General features: G+C 43.7%; 1 protein-coding gene across 1 annotated transcript in view; it reads right to left on the bottom strand.

The window, feature by feature from the left end:
- LOC143296364 (thyrostimulin beta-5 subunit-like) overlaps window positions 1–22,411 on the bottom strand; it is a 30,607-nt gene extending 8,196 nt beyond the window's left edge. Inside the window, exons 1-2 of the mRNA XM_076608240.1 lie at window positions 21,666–22,411; window positions 797–1,098 (exon numbers count right to left, since the gene is read on the bottom strand). Coding sequence (XP_076464355.1) covers window positions 797–1,098; window positions 21,666–21,675 — 312 coding nt within the window. The 5' untranslated portion in view covers window positions 21,676–22,411. The remainder of the gene's footprint in view (window positions 1–796; window positions 1,099–21,665) is intronic.
- Window positions 22,412–22,858: the final 447 nt, after the last annotated feature.

The following is a 22,858-nucleotide window of genomic DNA, read 5'->3' on the forward strand; positions in this document are numbered from 1 at the left end:
GAGAGAGAGAGGGAGAGAGACAGACAGACAGACAGAAAGAGAATGGAGAGGCAAGACACATACACCCTCCCACACCTTCACCATCTCCTTCCCTACTGACACAAAAGATAAGTATATGAATGAATAAATAAATAAATGAATGAATGAATAACTACAAAAAAACACGGACAGCTGTCGAAAAAAACAATAGCAGCAACAAAACAACAACAACAACGACAGCAACAACAATAACACTTCTTCCCCACTGACACAATGAATAAATGAATAACTAAGTAACTGAATAAATAAATAGATAAATGAATAAATAAATAAATAAATAAATAAATAAATAGATAAAAAAAATAAATAAATAAAACACCTATAGCCATGCAAAAGAACACCAACAGCAACAACAACAACAACAGCTCCACCAACACCAACACACCGCCGCCAATAACAACGACAAAAAAATCTCCCATGTCATCACTCTCTCTCTCTCTCTCTCTCTCTAACTCGCCTCTCTCTCTCTCCTTTTTTTTCTCTTCCCCTTGACCATTCTTCCTTCTGCTCTCCGCCACGCCCCAACCCTATTGTCCTCGTTGCTATTCATCTATCGGGATAATTGTACATAAGTTCTATGTTTATGTTTGCACATGCTTGTGTAATTTTGACGTTGGTGTTGTGAATTGACTCTCGCTTTTTTTCATTTTTTTTTCTTTTTTTCTTTTCTTTTTTCTTTCAATTATCATTCTTGCCCACAGGGCATTCTTGCCCTCGTAAAATAAAATTTCGTTCGTTCGTTCGTTCTCCAACTCACCTCGCTCGAATCGCATCGTCCCCAGCATGACTTGACGTGCACGTCCCCTTCGCAGGTCACGAGGTCGCCGTTCTCGTTGATGATTGGTGGCTTGGTGGCCCGGAAGGTGTAGGACCTCACGTGACACTGCAGGGTGGTGCGAGGGTTGACGAGAGCGGCGCTTCTTCTTGAAGAGGAGGAGGAGGAGGAGGAGAGGGCGGGCCCCAGCAGGAGACCCAGACAGGCGACGAGCAGGATGACCCGCATGCGCTGCGGCCTCACCAGTCGGCTCACTGTATCCATCAGCTTTCGCGGCGTTGTGACTGCACGGACAAAAATAGGGAGGAAAAAGATATTATGGGAGAGATTAGGTGGAGGAGGGGGTTTGGTGGATGGGGGGAGGTCAGGGGACGAGAAGGGGGCAATGTTATGTGAGTAGAATGTGCGTGGGTGTGCTGTGTGGGAGAATGAGCGAAGGAACGAACGAAATCTTATCTTTCCAGGGTATTGAGATAAGCACAATAACAAGAATGCTTTTCATCCAACCCCTGGGGTATGGACTTAATTTAAGAACGAAAAACACAAGAACAAATAAAGGTGGAAAATTGAAATAAGAAGAAGAAAGGAAGAGAGAGAGAAAGAGAGAGAGGGGGGGTGGTGGAAGGAGAGAGTGAGAAGCGAAAGAGTAAAGAAAAAAATGAAATGAGAGAGAAAGATAGAAAGGGGGGGGGGGGGGGGGGTGAGGGAGAGGTATGATAATAATGATGAAAATATTAATCATTATTATCATTATCATTTTTATAACAAATAACTGGCATACTTGACACTCCATACCTTTAACCTTTTTCCAAAGCCTCTTCCACCGACTCCATCGATAATGGGTGTCGGAATGGGGGGTGGGGGTGGGGGTGGTTGGGGGGGGGAGGTTGGGGTGTTTGTGTGGATGGGGAGTGAGGGGGTTGGGGGGGGTTATAGCTATGGAAACCCGGAAAGATAGGTAGAATGCATAAAAGCGTACATAAGTGCAGCGGCTCATGCTGAGGTTTGCTACGTTACAAAGGGTGGGATGATAATGGCCGCTAATGGCTGATCAAGTAGCTCACAGGGCCCAGTCTCATCCCTAACCCCCTCCCCCACCCCCCACCCCCATCCCCCGACGCCCCATCCCCCACCCTCTCATTCTCACTTCACACAGAGAGGCTGTGGGGGGGTGAAGCAATAGGCTTGGCTCTCTGTCTCATCGATTTTTGTATCATTATTGCTATGATGATGATGATGATGATGATGATGATTTTTTTTTTTTTTTTTTTTTTTTTACTACTACTACTTGTAACATATTCATAATCATCATCATCATCTTCTTCTTCTTCTTCTCCTTCTTCTCCTTCTCCTTCTTCTTTGCCTTTTCCTTCTTCTTCGCCTTCTCCTTCTCCTTCTTCTCCGTCTTCTTTGTCTTCTCCTTCTCCTTCATCGCCTTCTCCTTCTCCTTCTTCTTCTCCTTCGTCTTGTTCTCCCTCAGCTCCGTAAAGAGTCTTTGGAGCACCGCATTCCTACACTCGCCAGACTTGGTTTCCCCTGTACTAAGATCTTGAATGGTGGTGGTGGTTTGGATGCCACATTATACACATGTTTATTTTGTTGTTCACGTACCAAAGTTAGTGAACTGTATAGTGTCTGGATCGATCAGCGCTATATTCATATTTTGTGTAAAAAGTTTGGGGGGGGGGGGGGTTGTGTGTGTGTCTCTCTCTTTTTTTTTCCTTTTTCTTTACGAACAAAAAAAGTCTTTGAGTCGTGGAGGGTTTGGGTTTTGTTTTGGTTTTTTTGTTTTTGTTTTTGTTTTTTTACGGAGATTGGCTCCAGGGAAGCGCTGCTGCAGAATCGGTTAGACTCTCTGATCCAGTGTTCACCTGTGATCAGAGTTTGAGACCTCGTTTCGGCATGGTGTTGTGTGCTTGGGGAAAGAACTTTGCTTCGATATTTTTCTTCATTACACCCAGGTGCGAACGAGAACTTGCAAATCGGTTGGGAGAGGTTAAAGCGGTTTGTAAAACAGAGTTGGGTCCTGACTTCCTAAGCCCCATCCCCTAGACACAGTGAATATGAAGTCACTGTCCCTGTGGTGGTGGTTGCAAAAGGGCTATGTGACTTGTAACATCACAAACTTGTAGAAGGTGTTTCTTGATCATGTAATGTGGCAAAAAGATTGACCGACATTCTCGAGACATCTGACCGGTCCACAAGGGACGCAACTCGCAATACCTCCACCCACAGGCCCTTCTCCTCCACCCAGCCAACAAGATGTTCACATGTCAAATCGCAGACTCCAGTCACCATTGAGTGAAAAATATATCGATAAAAATCGAGTCTCTGTCTGTCTGTCTGTCTGTCTCTGTTTTTCTCTCTGTGTCTACCTCTCCAACTCTATCTCTCCCACCTCCCCCCCCTCTCTCTCTACCTCTGTCTCTCTCTTTCTCTGTTTTTCTCTCCGTGTCTACCTCTCGAACTCTATCTCTCCCACCTTCCCTTTCTCTCTCTCTCTCTCTCTCTCTCTCTCTCTCTCTCTCTCTCTCTTACTCTCCCTCTCTCTCGTTTTCTCTCGCTCTCTCGCACTGCCCCTCCCCCCCTAACTCCCTTCACTACTTCTTGCATTTTCCTTCTGATTTTAGTGACTTTACATATTGGAATCGCGCGCGCGCACACACACACACACACACACACACACACACACACACACACACACCCACACACACTGGTGACCGGTTTTCGTGACAATCAAATATGATTCTGCTTGTGATTCACACAACACATTCGTCAACTCACTGCCCCACACCTACCCACTCACGACAGCTGTAATGTTGACCATAACCGCCTCCGCCTGTCCACCTCATCCATCATTCTTCAGCACACTTTGATAAAAGAGGCCGGTCTGCACAGTGCCTGATTTGTTCTGAGGTATTAGCCAATCATCCCGACTCCGTTACTGTGGAAAACATCATTTCCTCCCAAGTATCAATCATCCTCGATCAACTTGACAACTCACGCAAATCCTTCTGCTGTGGTAATCTGAAGCCTCTGTGACCTGTGACTGGTATCATTAATTTTTGGTGGTGACCATGGATCATTCTGTGTATTGTGTTGTGTTGTGTCGTGTTGTATTGTATTGGATTGCATTGTATTGTATTGTGTCGTAACGTATTGTATTGTACTGTACTGTATTGTATTGCTTTGCATTGTATTGCATGGCATGGTATGGCATGTGGAGTGATGGCCTAGAGGTATCGCGCCCGCCTAGGAAAGCGAGAGAGAATCTGAGCGCGCTGGTTCGAATCACGGCTCAGCCACCGATATTTTCTCCCCCTCCACTAGACCTTGAATGGTGGTTTGGACGCTAGTCATTCGGATGAGACGATAAACCGAGGTCCCGTGTGCAGCATGCACTTAGCGCACGTAAAAGAGCCCACGGCACCAAAGGATTGTTCCTGGCAAATTCTGTCGAAAAATCCACTTCGATAGGAAAAACAAATAAAACTGCACGCAAGAAAAAAATAAAAATAAAAAAATGGGTGGCGCTGTAGCGTAGCGACGCGCTCTCCCTGGGGTGAGCAGCCCGAATTTCACACAGAGAAATATGTTGTGATAAAAAGAGAAATACAGATGGCATTGTATTGCGGTGCGGTGCGTTGTGTTGCGTGGTGTAGTGCTGTGTTACCTTCGTGACAACGGATTTGTCTGTCTGAAATTCAGGTTCCTCTACCCGAGGAGAGAGCATTTCTTTTTCTTTTCTAATGTATTCTTTGTTTTACATTCAAAGTTGATTTTTCTACAGAACTTTGTCCAGGACAATCCTTTCGTTTGAAGTGCGTTAAGCGCATGTTTCACACGGGACCTTAGTTCATTGTCTCGGACCACCACTGAAGGTCCAGTGAAATGGGGAGTAAAAAAAAAAAATAAATAAATAAAAATAATAAAAAATCCCGCGACTAAGCCTCGTGGAACACTCGATCCCTTGTCTGGAAGCTTCATAGTGAGAGGATGGTTGACTGAATGAAGCGCAACCAATTTCACTACAAGCATATGTATACGTATGTATGTGTATATGTGTATATATATGTGCGTTGCAACCTTCCTGTCAACCTCCTCTACACACACACACACACACACACACACACACACACACATACACACACACACACACACACACACACACACAAACAAACCACGAAGTCAATCGGGTAGTCCGTCACCCACTCACTCACTGCCCCAAAGCAGGCGGACACACATACATAATTATATAACGATGGCTGTAAATCAGATAAGACTTCAGGGGTCACGAAGGCCTTGAAGTTCTCACGTGGAAGCTTTTGCATGCGGGGGTATAGGGCCGGGAAGGTGGGTGGGTGTTTGTTTTGAGAATGATTGATGCGCAGAAAGTTAACGATTTCTTCCCCTTAACAGAGGTGGAATGTTTGGCAACCTTGGAACAAAATTAATAGTTCGCTGTGACCGACTCTGTAAACAAATGGATGTGAGGGAGAGGCTGAGTGTTTCAAGGACCATTATCTGGCCATCATGACTGTGTAGGCGTGCATTGGTAAATTGATGAAGATGTGGCGAATGTGTCTTTGAGTCTCATATATATACATACAAACATAAACGGGGAGGGGAAGGTTGACAGGAAGGTTGCAACGTATATATATATATATATATATATATATATATATATATATATATACGTAAATGTCTAGTATTACTTAAACTGGATAGACATTAAATGAAATTGAACACATACGTAAAGAGAGAGAGCGAGAGCGAGAGAGGGGGAGAGATGTATGTACACATTCACTCACACACACAGAGACACACCCACACACCGCCCCCCCCCCCACACACACACACACACACGCACGCACACACACACACACACACACACACACACACACACACACACACACACACACACACTCACACGCTTGATCATTGTGTAATACTTAACACTATAGGATAAACAATTTTTGAAGGACATTCAAGAATCCGATAGCACAGGGAACATTCCCAATATGTTGATGCTTGTTTGTGATGTACAACTACGATTGTGATAAGGTGTCTTTTAAATGCTGCTCTAACTTATCACTTTTACTATTTATTTATTTGTGTGTGTGTGTGTGTGTATGTATGCATCTTGTCTTGTAGATCTTACGGTCCAAAAAACCGTTAATAAACTGTCAATAAATTAATTCTATTCTATTCTATTCTATGCCATAATAAACTGTCAGTAGGATTAATTCTATTTTATTTTATTCTATTCTATGCCATTGCATTCTCACACGAAACAGTTAAACCAAGTTAAAAAAAAAATCACCTCAATTAATCCGCCGCTTACAAACTCGGTCACTTCCAAATCCGCAGACAGGAAATACTGACTTGTGAAAAATGACCACAACGGCCACTGAGAGTTCACCGAGGCCTGTGACTGCGTGCCATTCAGTAGGATTTGTGAGATGTGTGTGTGTGTGGCAGATTGTACCGAACATGATTAAGGATTACAAAGAAACTGGGATGTTTGACCACCGTTGAGTGCACACATTGTTGAACAACTCATTCGTTAGGTACTGGGCGTCTTGTAAACGAACTATTCTCTCTCTATATATATAATCTCACAGATCAGGAACAGATGGAAGTGTCAGGGCCCGTAATCAGCGTCCATAATTAATTACTCTACCTTATATGAGAGGGCGCCACTTTAGAATCACAGTTTGAGTGTGCGTGTGAGCTGTCTGGGCCAATCAGTGCGTGTCTGACTTGTCTGCTGCCCGGTCACACCGCAGCTCGCGTCATTCTGATGATGCCAGTTTTTAATTAATTTTCATGGCCTTCTTGGGACTAATTTGAGTTTCAAATACTTTATGGGATACCCCGCTGGTGTGGTGCAGTATGAAGTTTATCAAGTATAACTGTGTAATTGGATACGTCTATTGCAAATGAACGTTAATGATAAGGTAACCATTATAATGTAACAGACTCTGTCTGTCTGTCTGTCTGTCTGTCTGTCTGTCTGTCTCTCTCTCTCTCTCTCTCTCTCTCTCTGTATCCCTGTCTTCGTCTGTCTCTTTTTCAAACTATCTATCTTAAACCTTTCTCTCAAAGCCTCTCTCTCTCTCTCCCTCTCTCTGTCTTCCTCCCTCCCTCTCTCTCTCTCTCTCTCTATTCGTTTCACTCTCATTTTCACTCTCTCTCTTTATTTCTCTTTCTCTCTCTCTCTCTCTCTCTCTCTCCCCTTCTCTCTTTCTCTCTATCTCCCCCCCCCCCACCCCTCTCTCTCTCGCTGTATGTCAGTCTTTATCTCTCTAAAGTCTCTCTCTCAAAGGCTCTCTAAGTTTCTGTAAGTTTCTCTATCTCGCTCTCTCTTTTCCCCCCTCTCTCTGTGTCTCTCTCTCTATCTCTCTCCCCCCCCCCTCTCTCTCTCCCTGTCTTCATCTCCGCCTCTACCTCCTCCTCTCCCGTGTGAGTCCGGTAACACACAACACAAAAGCGCATCAAGTAACTAAGCAACCGACCAACTCTCCCACCAGACATACTTCTGATGGGAATGGCGAGCGAGTGTGTGTGTGTGTGTGTGTGTGTGTGTGTGTGCGTGTGTGTGTGTGTGTGTGTGTGTGTGTGTGTGTGTGTGTGTGTGTGTGTGTGTGTGTGTGTGTGTGTGTGTGCGTGGTGATCGTAATTAATCAGTTCGCTGTCGGAGTGAACGCCGGGTCTCTTTGATTAACAGACAGACAGACAAGAGGGTACTGTCAATGCGTAATGAAAGGCGGTTGACATTTCTGCAGGAGAGATGGGCTGCTAACAGTAGCAGCAATAACAACACAGCTAAAAGTAACCTCAACAAACGTCAACAATCACATGCAGCTCTTGGTTTTAACCCACTTCATAATATCTTGAGTAAACGTCTAGCAGAAACATTCAAGAGGCACGTACAAACGTCCGTACACAAAACGCACTGATCCACGCGCGCAGAGGCGCACGCAGTAACGCACGCATACGCACTCACACACACACACACACACACACACACACACACGCACGCACACACACACACACACACACACACACGCGCGCGCGGCACACACACACACACACACACACGCACGCACGCACACACACAAACACGCACGCACACACACACACACACACACACACACACGCACGCACACACACACACAGGCGAACAGGCGCACACAGTCACGAACACACACACACACACACACACACACACACACACACACACACACACACACACACACACACACACACACACACACACACACACACACACTCACTTACACACAAACATACACACACACGTACACGCGCGCGCGCACGCGCGCATGCAAACACATATTTGCTCATATGTATGTACACATTTTCACACACACACACTCACACACTCATACACCCACACACACACACACACACACACACACACACACACACACACACACACACACACACACACACACACACACACACACACACACACACACACATATTTGCTCATACATACGTACACACAAACACATTTTCACACACACACACACACACACACACACACACACACACACACACACACACACACACACACACACACACATATTTGCTCATACACACGTGCACACAAACACATTTTCACACACACACACACACACACACACACATCACACACACATACACACACACACTCCCTCTCTCTCTCTCTCTCTCTCTCTCTCTCTCTCTCTCTCCCCCCCCCCTGGCAATAAGAAATAAAATAATATAAAAGACTAACAAACAGCAAATGCCATATGTAGGTCTCAACTATTATTGGCTTCAGAGTATGTTGGAGAGAGTGACCAACAGGTTGTCGTTATTTTGGTGAATGATGAGGCAGGGTGTTGAGGAGGGCTTTCTAAGCTTAGGATTCCTGTGATGAGTGCAAGGAGAGGTTAATTCCCGACAGACTCTCTCTCTCTCTCTCTCTCTCTCTCTCTCTCTCTCTCTCTCTCTCATTCACTCCTCTCTCTCTCTCATTCACTCTCCCCCTCTCTCTCTAATTCATCCCCTCTCCCTCTCTCTCTCTCCCCCCTCTCTCTCTCTCATTTACTCTTCTCTCTCTCTGTCTCTGATTCAATCCGCCCCCCCCCCACCTCTCTCTCATTCACCCTCTCTCTCATTCACCCTCTCTCTCTCTCTCTCTTTCTCTCTCTCTTTCTCTCAAAGTCTCTCTTTCTCGGTCGGTCTGTCTGTCTCTCTTCGTCTCTGTTTGTCTTTCTTCGTCTTTGTTTCTCTCTCTCTCTCTCTCTCTCTCTCTCTCTCTCTCTCTCTCTCTCTCTCTCTCTCTCGCTCTCCCTCTCTCTCTCGCTCTCACCCATTCACTCCTCTCTCTCTCTCTCTCTCTTTCACTCTCCCCTCTCTCTCTAATTCACTCCCTCTCTCTCTCGCTCTCTCCCCCTCTCTCTCTCTCTCATTCACCCCCCTCTCTCTCTCTCAAAGTCTCTCTTTCTCGTTCGGTCTGTCTCTCTTCGTCTCTGTTTGCCTCTCTTCGTCTTTGTTTCTCTCTCTCTCTCTCTCTCTCTCTCTCTCTCTCTCTCTCTCAAAGTCTCTCTTTCTCGTTCGGTCTGTCTCTCTTCGTCTTTGTTTCTCTCTCTCTGTCTTTGTTTCTCTCTCTCTCTCTCTCTCTCTCTCTCTCTCTCTCTCTCTCTCTCTCTCTCAAAGTCTCTCTTTCTCGTTCGGTCTGTCTCTCTTCGTCTTTGTTTCTCTCTCTCTGTCTTTGTTTCTCTCTCTCTCTCTCCCTCTCTCTCTCGCTCTCACCCATTCACTCCTCTCTCTCTCTCTCTCTCTTTCACTCTCCCCTCTCTCTCTAATTCACTCCCTCTCTCTCTCGCTCTCTCCCCCTCTCTCTCTCTCTCATTCACCCCCCTCTCTCTCTCTCAAAGTCTCTCTTTCTCGTTCGGTCTGTCTCTCTTCGTCTCTGTTTGCCTCTCTTCGTCTTTGTTTCTCTCTCTCTGTCTTTGTTTCTCTCTCTCTCTCTCTCTCTCTCTCTCTCCCTCTCTCTCTCTCTCTCTCTCTCTCTCTCTCTCTCTCTCAAAGTCTCTCTTTCTCGTTCGGTCTGTCTCTCTTCGTCTTTGTTTCTCTCTCTCTGTCTTTGTTTCTCTCTCTCTCTCTCCCTCTCTCTCTCTCTCTCTCTCTCTCTCTCAAAGTCTCTCTTTTCCCGGTCTGTCTGTCTCTCTTCGTCTCTGTTTGCCTCTCTTCGTCTTTGTTTCTCTCTCTCTCTCTCTCTCTCTCTCTCTCTCTCTCTCTCTCTCCCCCCTTTCTCAAAGTCTCTCTTCCTCTATTTTTCTCTGTCTCTCTGTCTGTTTCTCTGTCTCTGTCTCCCTCTCTCTCAGTCTCTCCCACACATTTTTTCTCTCTCTCCCTCCCCCCCCCCTCTCTCTCTCTAAATCTCTCTTTTTGTCTCTCTCTCTGTCTCTCTTTCTCTCGACTGGGTGTTAGCCATCACTTATATCCAAGCTATCTGTAATGTAGCAGATGGTTCGCTGCACGCGGCCCATTTTCATTCTGATTTCATTACAGTCATTCCCCTTCTAAGCGGCTTTCATTTGACGTAGTCACTCGCTTGTTTATCTATTTCATTTTATTTCATTTCGCGTTAATGTTTTACACAAAGCTATGGAGGGATCTCAAAGCTTGACCAGCATGTTGGGTTTATGCACAAGTTAAGATGATGTAATATACAGTGCATAGATAGACAGATAGATGGATAGACCAGATAGACAGACATATTTGATTTATTGATACCAATTATATAAAAGGCTGATCCAATTTACTATGCCTTCCTCTCTCTCTCTGTCTCTCTGTCTCTCTCTATCTCTTTCTGTCTGTCTGTCTGTCTGTCTGTCTCTCTCTCTCTCTCTCTCTCTCTCTCTCTCTCTCTCTGCTATCATGATTATACTGTTGTGAATCGTGCATTGGTGATGCTGACTGTCAACCCCCCGTACAAGTTAACTTGTATACTTCGCAGTCACTGTTCGTTGTCATTGTTTGTGGTCCTGACTTCGTTGAATGTCAAACGTTGTTGTTGCTTTTGTTGTTGTCGTTACTATTTCTTTATTACGCGTTGAATGTGGGTTGAAAAGAAAGGAACTTCTTTACAAGGGAAAAATGACAACATTAAAGAAACAGAGAAACACAGAGACAGAGAGACAAACAGACAGACAGAGATCACAAAGGGATCACGAGCGAGGAATTATGTTTCACGAAACACACAGCCCTATGTCGTGATTCCACAGACAATGCCTGAAAAGACAGTAACGGCTGGAGGTAGTTCTAGACTCAGACTCAGGTTGGAATGGGGCACGGACTTTGGCCTTTCAAAAAACAAACAAACAAAAAAAAAAAGAAGAAAAATAAAGAGTGAACGATGCTTTTACAAAAGAATGAAAACTTAATTTAACTCTGCTTCCTTATGTCAAGAGCTTTATGCACAAAGTTTTTAACTCTCTCCATACGAACGGCGAAAGAGACGACGTTAACAGCGTTTCACCCCAATTACCATCATCAAAATATTTCAAGCGGAATGCTCTTATACTGAAGAGGTGAATGTTGACAAAGAATACCACAATTCTGACGACGGAAGCTAAAGGTTGAGTCATTCAGTCACCCACTGGACATCCGAGGGGTCTGTGTGGAGGAGGAGAGAGGACTGGCCGTACTGAGTGAGTTAACATTCACTGCTATTAGTCAGTTTGTTTTCTGTCTGCAGCCATCAATAACGCTCGTTCGTTTATTTATTTATAGTCTGTTCATCTAAGATGATGATATTAGACTGAAAATAAATGATATTATTATCATCATTTGGATTATTATCATTTCTATCATAATGATAATTGTTATTATTAATTAGAAATCGATATTTCTGTATATTTGAATGAAAAGGGGGGCGGTTGAGGTGGAGGGGAGGGGAGGGGCGGGGGGGGGTGGGGGCAAGGAGAGAGAGAGAGAGAGAGAGAGAGAGAGAGAGAGAGAGAGAGAGAGAGAGCATCAATAACGCAAATTCAAACACAGATAGAATCCTGTGATAGTTGACCGGGATCAAAATCATTCCCGACTCTTCAGACAGACATGATAAAGCTCCACAGTTTCAGAAACATTGGTGGAAGGGGCAAGACGAATTTCGTGTATTTGTTCGGCGGCTCAAATGCCAGAAATTAATGTTCAAAGATTAGATTCCCATTCTAAAGCTGGCTTTTTTTCTTCTTTTTTTTTTTCCTTTTTTTTCATGCAGACAGACAGAAACACACAGAAAGAGAGGGGGAGATAGAGAGAAAGAGAGACAGAGAGAGGGGCACAGAGACGGACAGACAGAGAGCACACAATCGCGGATTGTTTCGACTTGTCTATAATCCTGTGGTAATCCCTATACATGGCAACAATCCACAATAGGGGGGTGCGCTCTAGATGACTGATGTCTGTGCATAACTGTCAAGCCCCCAAGTTCAGCCAGGGGAACCCGGGCCCCACACAGCATCAGTAAAAAATAAAAATAATAATAATAATAATAATAATAAAAACCCTGTCCTGTACCTATACTGAGCCTGAGGCTCGCAGCCAGGCCTCAGTCCTGGTCTTGAAAGACCGAGGCGAAATGGCTGGGATAATCATGGTCTGGAATCTGGTTCCACAGGCGAACAGCTGAAGGGAAGAAGGAGTACCTGTGGGAGTCAGTGCGGTAGAAGGGGACCCGTAGTTTCTCTGGGTGGCCTCGGACAGTGCTATTTGTCCGCACTAGAGTACTTCCCCGGGGTGCCACCTCAACCAAACCACCCATGATTGATCTGTCATCCAACACAGCCCAGCCCAACAGTCGTGATTCCAGACACAGTGCCAGAAAGGAACAACGGGAGGTGGCCTCATTAGCCTGCTGTACACATTGAAAATATGAAAAGAGTTAACTCAGTTTACAGTAATGTTTGCTTCAAACAGCACGAAAAAAGTAAACATGAGGTAAAGAAAGGGGAGTGGAAGAGAGACAAATTTGTTGGTTGTTATTTTTTGTTGTTGTTTTTTGTTTGTTTGTTTGTGTGTGTGTGTGTGTGTGTGTGTGTGTGTGTGTGTGAGAGAGAGAGAGAGAGAGAGAGAGAGAGAGAGAGAGAGAGAGAATAAACAATCATTTGACAAGTAATTGATAAACAGGGTGTGGGTTCTTTCTGTTGTTGGTGCCGGTGTTTTTTTTCGGTTATTACTATTATCATTATCATCATAATTATTGTTATTAGTAGTTTTAGTTGTAGTAGGTTTTACTTTTAGTATCATCATCAACATTATCATCATCATCATTATTGTACGATAGTTTTGTTGATCCTTCCAACTGGTTCTCGCTATTCTACAAATTAATATAACAAGCCTGGAAAGATATACGAAAAATATGACAGAAACATCTTGTACCAAGTGTGTGTGGGGGGGGGGTGGGGGGGGGGGGGGGGGAGCTGAGTGAAAGAGAGAGAAAGAGAAAGAGGGAGAGGGAGAGAGAAGAGAAAGAGGATGACAGAAACCATTATTTGACAAGTAACTGATAAACAGGATGTGGTTTCTTTGTGCTGGTGATAATATCAGTTATGTCCTCTGACTCGTCCATCTGCCCACACGAAACGACACAGCTGACACATGCAGTTTAAACACTAAGTGATGTACCGCGATATACTTTATATCTATATATACTTTATACCGTATCATACAAGGGATGTATCAACAACGGGTAAGAGATTCAAAACCCACACGAAAGCCACACGAATCCTCGCGAATAAACCCCCTACGCGAGCTGTGAAGTGAAAGCGACCGGTCACCAGACAAGTATGACACGCGCTGATTGGCTCTGACAGCAAGCAACGTACACTCCAACCGTGAGTACGAGTGATTGTGAGGCGGCACCGTCTGACTGGGTGGAATGAATAAATAAATAATTAATTAATTATGGACTCTGATTATGGACCCTGACATGTCCGTCTGTTCATGATTACAGAACACTTCGTTTTACAAGATGTCCAGTACCCCGGGACATGAGTTACTAAACAATGTGTGTGTGTGTGTGCCCAACAATGGTCAAATATCCCAACATCTGTTCCCCCCATCATTTTCCGTACAAATCTCTCTCTCTCTCACACACACATACATCACATAAAACCTTCCGCGTGGCAATCAAAGGCCTCCTAATGATCTCTGACCGTAATGTCATTTTTTTCTGCATTTCCCTCTCACAACCACACGCCCACACACCCCCCTCCTCCCCCTCCTCCCCCTTACCCCCCCTCGACCTTCACCCCCTTACCCTCGCTGTCTAAGTTACTATCTGCCTGTGCGAGAGATAATTTGGTGAAAGTATTTGGGCGGAGATGAGGAGTTTCAGGTTCAATAATGTGTCCAAACCTGAGAACTGATCCATATGCGCTGCACAACTTTTGTAATTAAACGGGAAAAAAATTAAAGTCTAACATAAAACCCAAACAATTGGTCAGGCCTTTGGGGGACTGAGAGCCAGAGTTCCAGTGGTTTTTTTTATTATTTAAAAAAAATAATTTTGTGTTATTTTTTACTTTTATTTTATTTTATTTCATTTTTATTATTATTTATTATTTATTCTATTCTTTATTTATTTATTATTTTTTACAAGGCCTGACTAAGCGCGTTGAGTTACGCTGCTGGTCAGGCATCTGCTTGTCAGATGTGCTGTAGTGTATATGGATTTGACCGAACGCAGTGACCTCTCCTTGAGCTACTGACACTGATACTGATACTGATCCAGTTTCAAGGTATCAAAGTGTGAGGACTGATCCATACACGTTTCACCACATCTGCATTGAATAAAAGGGAAAGTCCAACAGAGAGAGGAAGAGAGTAAGAGAGAAGACAAGATCAGCATACAGTGGTTAACTGTTTTTGAGCTGTATCTTATTGGCATAAACAGGTGAGAGAAAGAAAGAGAGAGAGAGAAGAAGGGGGCGGGGGGGACAAGAGGGATGGGGGAGGGGGAGTAAAAGAGAGGAAAAAGAGAGAGAGAAAGACCAGGGGGATGATGGATGGGTCTAAACAGATAGAGGAAGAGAGAGACAAGGAGACAGACAGACAGACAGACAGAGGGAGGTAGGGAGCAAGAGAATGAATGAATGAATGCATGAATGATTGTTTTATTGCATCCAGGCCTCATCAGGAATCACTGCACTGGGAGGCGGGGAAGAGGGACGCGCTGACAATAGCATTCCATTGGCATCCTTATGAATATTCAGATGTGTCTAATACTCTGAAATTGCATGGGACGGAGAGAGACAGACAGACAGACAGACAGACAGAGACAGACAGACAAAGACAGAGACAGAGAGAGCGGCAGGTGTCAAAAAAGCGCAAAACATCTCCACATCGAACACACACAAACACACACACACACACGTACCTCACGTGGACCTGGTTTGATATCAACCTCCCCCTGCCCTCCCTCTCTGCCTGTCTTCTGTCGATCCACCGCCACGTCCGTTCTGTCCCCTTCCGCTCTTTCCACTCATCTCTTATCGTCTCTCTCGATCATCACCAGACACACACACACACACACACACACACACACACACACACACACACACACACACACACACACATCAAACTAGAGAGCAAGTCCAGAAAAACTGAAGCCTCCATCAGCTGCGGACCACACAAGTCAATTATTGTGCAACCGACTGACACCTGAAGGACACGCCAGGCATTGATTAGCATTGTTAATGTCGTCACAGAATCGGTTTGGATCCAGAGTTCATCAGAGATCAGAGTTCGAGGTCTCTTTTCGACATCTCTCTCTTTGTCTCTGTCTCTGTCTCTGTCTGTCTGTCTGTCTCTCTCCTTGATTCGACAGTGCATAAGCTGCACATTCTTGTTGTTGTTGTTGTTCTTCTTCTTCTTGTTCTTCTTCTTCTTCTTTTCTTCTTCTTCTCTCTACCTTTATATGATGGATTTTGATGTTGAGGCATAGACAAATGTTTCATGATTTACATGTACTTTAGTATGTGTTTGTACTGATATGATGTATGGCGATGTTACATGCGTAAATATTTATTATATGATTTTGTATGTACTTTGTTTTCTGTGTGCTGTCCAAACCTTGGAGACGAACGACTAAAAAAAAAGGCACATTACCCCCCTGCCACATGTACTTTAAGCTATTGACAAAGTGCCAAAATGTCGCAAATCTCTTATCAGTTTATGTTGTTTCAATTCTGTTTTTTCCTTTCAGTTCGACTGTATCTGTTTTGCACCATTTTGTTCTGATTAGTACCTACTATGTCACTAGAGCTTTTTCAGCTAATGACATTAAACACTTCAGTATTCAGTGTTCTCTCTTTACCTTCAGAACAGCCATTCGCCCTACCAGTAATCAATTCATTTCCAGGACTTGGCTCGGTGAGCGAGAATGGTAGACCAAGGACCAAGGAAGTAAGTTTAAAGCTTGCATAGGCTGAAATTGATTAAATTAATATCGCAGCTTCCACGGCACACACACACACACACACACACACACACACATACACACACACACACACGCACACGTACTTGTACAAGTACACACACACACACACACACACACACACACACACACACACACACACACACACAGAGTATGTGTGTGTGTGTGTGTGTGTGTGTGTGTGTGTGTTGGGGATCATGTACGTTTATGTGTATCTGACTGTGCTTTCATATCTGTGAAACTGCATGGTTGTTGCTTATCTGTTATGTGTGTGTGTGTGTGTGTGTGTGTGTGTGTGTGTGTGTGTGTGTGTGTGTGTGTGTGTGTCTATATGTTTTACATTTATTTGCTTATTTATCATCATTGTTGCCTTTTTCTCTTTTTTGTGCGCTGAAAGTTGACTTCATCAAATGTTTGCGCCTTATAAATATTATTATTATTAGTAGTAGTATTTTTATGTATTTATCTCTTTTTTTATTTTATTTAGACGGGTTTTTTTTGTTGTTGTTGTTGTTGTTTTGTTTGGGGTTTGTTTTGTTGTTGTTGTTGTTTTGCTATTTTATTTTTTATCTTTTTTTTTTCTCAAGGCCTGACTAAGCACGTTGGGTTTCGCTGCTGGTCAGGCATCTGCTTAGCAGATGTGGTGTAGCGTATATGGATTTGACCGAACGCAGTGACGCCTCCCTTGAGCTACTGATAGTGATGCCTGATAAATAAATGAATGCCATGCATAATTATCGGTGCTTCTAGCTCCACTCACCAACCCCTCCAGCACTACTGACCCCAAGCCTATGTAACTGTGGCGCATCTCTCGTTTCCATGTGTCTTAACTCTTTCCATACGAACGGCGAAAGGGACGACGTTAACAGCGTTTCACCCCGAATTACCATCATCAAAATATTACAAGCGGAAGGCTTTTACACTGAAGAGGTGAATGTTGACAAAGAATACCACAATTCTGACGACGGAAGCTAAAGGTTGGGTCATTCAGACACCCACTGGACATCCGAGGGGTCTGTGTAGAGGAGAAGAGAGAACTGGCCGTACTGAGTGAGTTAAACCACGCGCTTATTTCTTTATTTTTGTTTATCTCTTTATTTACATATTCATCTATCTATTCATTTTTTTTTATTCGTTTATTTATTTACTTATCCATTCATTCATTCATTTATTTACTTGTTTATTCATTTATTCATTTATTTATATTATACTTGCTTGTTTGTTTATTCTTTTCTTTTTTTTCGTTGTATTTCATTTCATTTTCATTTTCGCAAAACTCGCGGGTATACTCTCAAAAGGTCTGACCAGCGCAGTGTTGAGTTAAGGCTCACGTCAGGTATCGGCATTTATTCAACACAGATGTGGTGGTTGTGTATAGACCTATATGATGAATCAGTCCCTACATTCTGTCTGACACCTTGAAGAACTGAAACTGTAAATGCTGTGGCAGTCAGGGTTAGGGTCAAAATTCCGGTGTTGTTTTTTAGTTTGTTTGTTTGTTTGTTTTGTGTTTTGTTTTTCGACCATTCGTTCAACAGGACCACATCAGGGCTGACCCCCCCCCTCTCCCCCTAAATACATGATACATTTCTCCTAGAATCTGAAAAAAAAACATTAACAGCAAACAAGTTAATATTAAGTAAACCTGGAATAAGAATTAGGCACAAACATAGCCTTGAATTTATTGCAAACAAACCTAGGACATGGGCTCTGATGTTAACCATTCCGTCAAGCTTTCATCGTAGGATTAAAGAGAGATAACATGAACATAAACATGGACAGATTCCACATAATAATTGCCATACAAAACCAAAATTTGCCAACGAACACTTCATAATGATGTGCTATGCGCAAACAACAACAACAACATTATAACAAGGTTGCCCCTTTATCAAGTCAACAAAGATTAGGAAAAAGATGTACACACACACACACACACACACACACACACACACACTGTATGTATATATATATATATATATATATATATATATACTGTGTGTGTGTGTGTGTGTGTGTGTGTGTGTGTGTGTGTGTTTATATGTATATATATATATATATATATATATATATATATATATATATATATAAATAGTGTGTGTGTGTGTGTGTGTGTGTCCACAAAATATGCATTTATCTCTGCCATTCTTTCATTCTTTTTCCTTTCTTTATCTATTGCTGCTTTTTGTTGTTTTTTTTCCTTTGTTTTTTTTATCACATTATTCATCTGTTCATATATTTAGGTTTCGTCAACATCCTTCCTTTCCTGACTCTGTTCTGATCAACAGCACATCTGGTTTACTTTCTCCTCTGTTCGCAGTCTTGGTGTAATCCTACACCAGTCTCTTTCCTTCCAACAGCACGTTTCGAATATCTGTAAAGTTGCCTATTTGGAACTGCGCAGAATCAGTTCTATCCACCACTATATCTCAACCGATGCAGCCAAGGTATTTGTATGCGCTCTGGTTCTCTCAATATTAGATTTCTGCAATTTTCTTTGGCAGGCCTTCCCAAACATCTGTTAGACTTCAACGACTTCAGACTAACGCTGCCACATTCATTTGCAGAGCTTCTAAATTTGACCATGTTTCTCCTCTCCTTCAGTCTCTCCACTTGTTGCCCGTTTCTGATCGAATAGACTATAAACTGTTCACTCTGAAATTTTCTGCAGCCAACGGATTTGGCCCCAAGTATCTTTCTGAAATCCTCCATATCTATACTCCGTCTCGCCAGCTCCGTTCTTCCTCTGATACTAGACTTCTCAGGATACCTCACGTCAGAAGTAAGACCTATGGACACAGATCGTTTTCCTTTCAATCGCCAGAGACGTGGTGGAACAAGCTCCCTGATACCCTCCGTTATTCTGATTCCCTTGCATCTTTTAAATCTGGTCTCAAAACTCACCTCTTCTCCAAGCAATTAGTTCAGTTGTGGCAGGTCCACTTCACTGCGTGAGCTGTGCTTGACTATGTGTGTATACGTACGTATGTGTACACAACTGCATGTATGTATATGAATGTGTGTGTGTGTGTGTGTGTGTGTGTGTGTGTGTCTGTCTGTCTGTCTGTTTGTCTGTTTATGTTTGTGTTTATGCGTGCCTATATGTGCGTATGTGTTGAAGGTAGCTGCTATGTATATATGTATGTTAAAATGTATGTATGCATAGTGTGTATTTGTATGTGTGTTTGTGCGTGTGTGTGTGTGTGTGTGTGTGTGTGTGTGTGTGTGTGTGTGTGTGTGTGTGTGTGTGTGTTTAGCGTTTTAGTCAATTTTGGTGTGTGAATGTAACATTGATGTAAAGTGTTTTTTGTAAAGCACCTACAGCAGATATCTGGACAGTGTGCTAAATAAGCATCCATTATCATCATCATCATCAACACCATTATCATCATCATCATCATCATTATTATTATTATTATTATTATTATTATTATTATTGCTGCTGCTGTTGTTATTGTTGTTGTTGTTGTTATCTGTCATTCTTTCATCCATTTCTTCTTTGTTTCTTCCTGTCTGTCTTTCTTCCTTCAATCCTGTCACATCTGTTAATGCCGATGCTTATTCGAGTGAAAGATGTCTGTGCACACTCATACAAACGTTCACCTGCTTACTTACCTGTATATCATCAATCAGTCAGTCAGTCAGTTCATCCGTCTGTCTGTCTGTCAGTCAGTCAGTCAGTCAGTTCATCCGTCCATCCGTTCGCCGTCTGTCCGTCAGTCAGTCAGCCTGCCTACACTCGTGAAACAAAAATCCGTTTCGATTTGTTTCAATCATTCTTTCTATTTTGTTTTCATGTTTAATCAATGAATAAAAGACGGAACGATCAATCAATTAATGGATCAACGAATTAATCAATAAATCAATAAACGGACCAATCAGTCAAGCCAAAAATCAATAAGTTATAAGAAGAAATTGATTAACAGAACAAAAAGTCAGTGCATATATCTATCTCTCTACCTCTCTATCTCTCTATCTATCTATCTATCTATCTATATCTATCTAGCTATCTATCTAGCTATCTGTCTGTCTGTCTGTCTGTCTATCTATTGCTTACCTAACTACCCACCTACCTATCTATTTATTGCACACTTCCGTCTTCCCCAACCCACACATCCTCGCAAGCAAGCAGGAAATAAGGTTCGAAAATACACGCACACAAAAGAATGAACATGATAACCAACAGAGAGAGAAAAGAAGAAACATCATACACGTGTTCACACACATACACGCACATATACATACATAGGCGCGCGTGTACACTCCCTCCTCCCTCCCCCATCCCACGCACACACACACATCCACACAGCCACCCACGCACCTCACACACACACACACACACACACACACACACACACACACACACACACACACACACAGTCACTCACACACACGCGCGCGCAACCGCACGCGCGCGCGGCGTGCAGCGAGAGTGAGCGAAAGAGAGAAAGAGAGAGAGAGAGAGAGAGAGAGAGAGAGTGCGAAGGCAGAGACAGAGATAGAGACACACAAAGGCACACAGAGAGACAGAGGTAAACAGAGAAAGAGCCAGAGACAGAAAGACAGACAGAGAAACAGAGACAGAGACACAAACTGACATACAGAGACATGGGAAGAGACAGAAACCAACAGACTGGCACCGACAGACAGACAGACAGACAGACAGACAAACAGACAGACAGACAAACAGAAAAAAACAAGGCAATTTCAACGAAGGTGATGGATGGATAAGCAGGCACATGGTTGTGGTTCTTTACTCCTTTTTTTTATTCTTTTTTTTTTCTTTTTCTTGTTTGTTTGTTTTTCACATCTACCTCCGGTCCTGAAAAGGACCAGAAGAAAAGAAACAATTTGTAAGCAAAAAAACAAAAACAAACAAAAAACAAACAAACAAACAAACAAAAATATCAGAACACAATGAAAACGCATGCAACTAACATTCTTACTCGCGATCACCCCCTTCCCATATCTTACCCTTCAACCCTCTACTTCCCCGTTCAGTATAGAGCACAAAAAAAATAATATATATATTGAAAAAAAAAGACAGAAACGAAATACAGATAAGGCAGAGTTTTGGGCGGGGATGGGGATTCGGGGGTAAGGGTGGGGGGGTTGGGGAGCAAAAGTTCTGTACCAAATAAACCTCCACCCATTACAACCAAAACAACACAACGACACTAACCCCCAACCCCCATCCCCAGAGCCACCACCCTCCCCCCCCCCTCCCAACAACAACAACAACAACAACAACACTACCACCACCGCAACCACATCCACAACCACAACCAAAAGAAAAAAAACAACAACAACAACAACAGCAATAACACCACACCGACATCAATATCAACCACTTACCATACAACATATTCCCAGGCCCGGAGGAAAGTCTCTCTCTCTTTCTTTCCCTCTCCTTGTGCTCAGCCCCACACCAAAAAAACACCCTCCCAGCTGCCCTCCTGTTGGCAGTGTGGACAAAAAGCCTACCCCTTGTCCAAGAAAAGCCGTGTTCTTCTTAAAAGACTCAGCCTTTCAGTCTGCAGTCTCCTCCTCCGCACTCTTTTTTCTTTTCTTTTTTTTTCTTTTTTTTTAAACTTCAAACTCAGCTACCCCCAAAACCCCTCCCACCTTAGAGGGTAGTAGTAGTAGCAGAAGCAGTAGTAGCAGCAGTAGCTGTAGTATCAGTTGTAGTAGTAGAAGCAGAATCTACGACGATTCTCTCGCCAAAACAGCAACAATAGCAGTTTCAGCAACAACACCAACAGCATTCTGATGATAGCGGGAATACAACGCAGGTAACATCTCTGTCATTATCATCGTCACCATTGTCATCATCATCGTCGTCGTCGTCGTCGTCGGTGTCTTCAAAGGAGGAGAAAGGAAGCGGCGGCGAGCGGCTGTTTGTGTAGGCTTGCTGCTACAGTTTACTACGACATCATCATCGCCACTACTACCACCACCATCATCATCATCATCTCTCAGCATCACTCACGCATGGTCAAGTCTGTGTTCGGTTGTTCAGTCTCTTGGTGTTCGTCTCTTTGCTATAGCTGTCACACAAACGATTTCACCACTGGCATCACCATCACCACCACCACCGCCACCACCACCTACTACTACTACTACTACCACCACCACCACCACCACCACCACCGTAGCTGACTGTGTCGCGGCTGTTGCTGCTGCTGCTGCTGCTGCTGTTGCTGTTGCTGTTGTCTCCGCCACCTGACGGAGAAAGAAAAGGGAAGAGAACAGGGTGCTGAGAGGTGCGGTTCGTCAGTGGGAGCCGCGAACCATGTGAGCTATCGCGGCCCTCTCTTCTTTTGTCCCTCTCGTTCTCCCTTCCTCCCACTCAGTGCAAGTCCTACAAGGGGAACAGAATGAAGACAGGCCTGGCTTGGCCAACACATGACATCGACACCGAAAGAGACAGACGGACAGAGAGAGTGAGTGAGTGAGAGAGAGAAAGAGACGGGGGAGGGTGGTGGTGGCGGGGGAGTAGACTTGGAGTGGGAGAGACAGACAGAAAGAGACGCAGAGATTAGGGGTGG

Source organism: Babylonia areolata, chromosome 21 (assembly GCF_041734735.1).
Source record: "Babylonia areolata isolate BAREFJ2019XMU chromosome 21, ASM4173473v1, whole genome shotgun sequence".
Classification (NCBI taxonomy): Eukaryota; Metazoa; Mollusca; class Gastropoda; order Neogastropoda; family Buccinidae; genus Babylonia; species Babylonia areolata.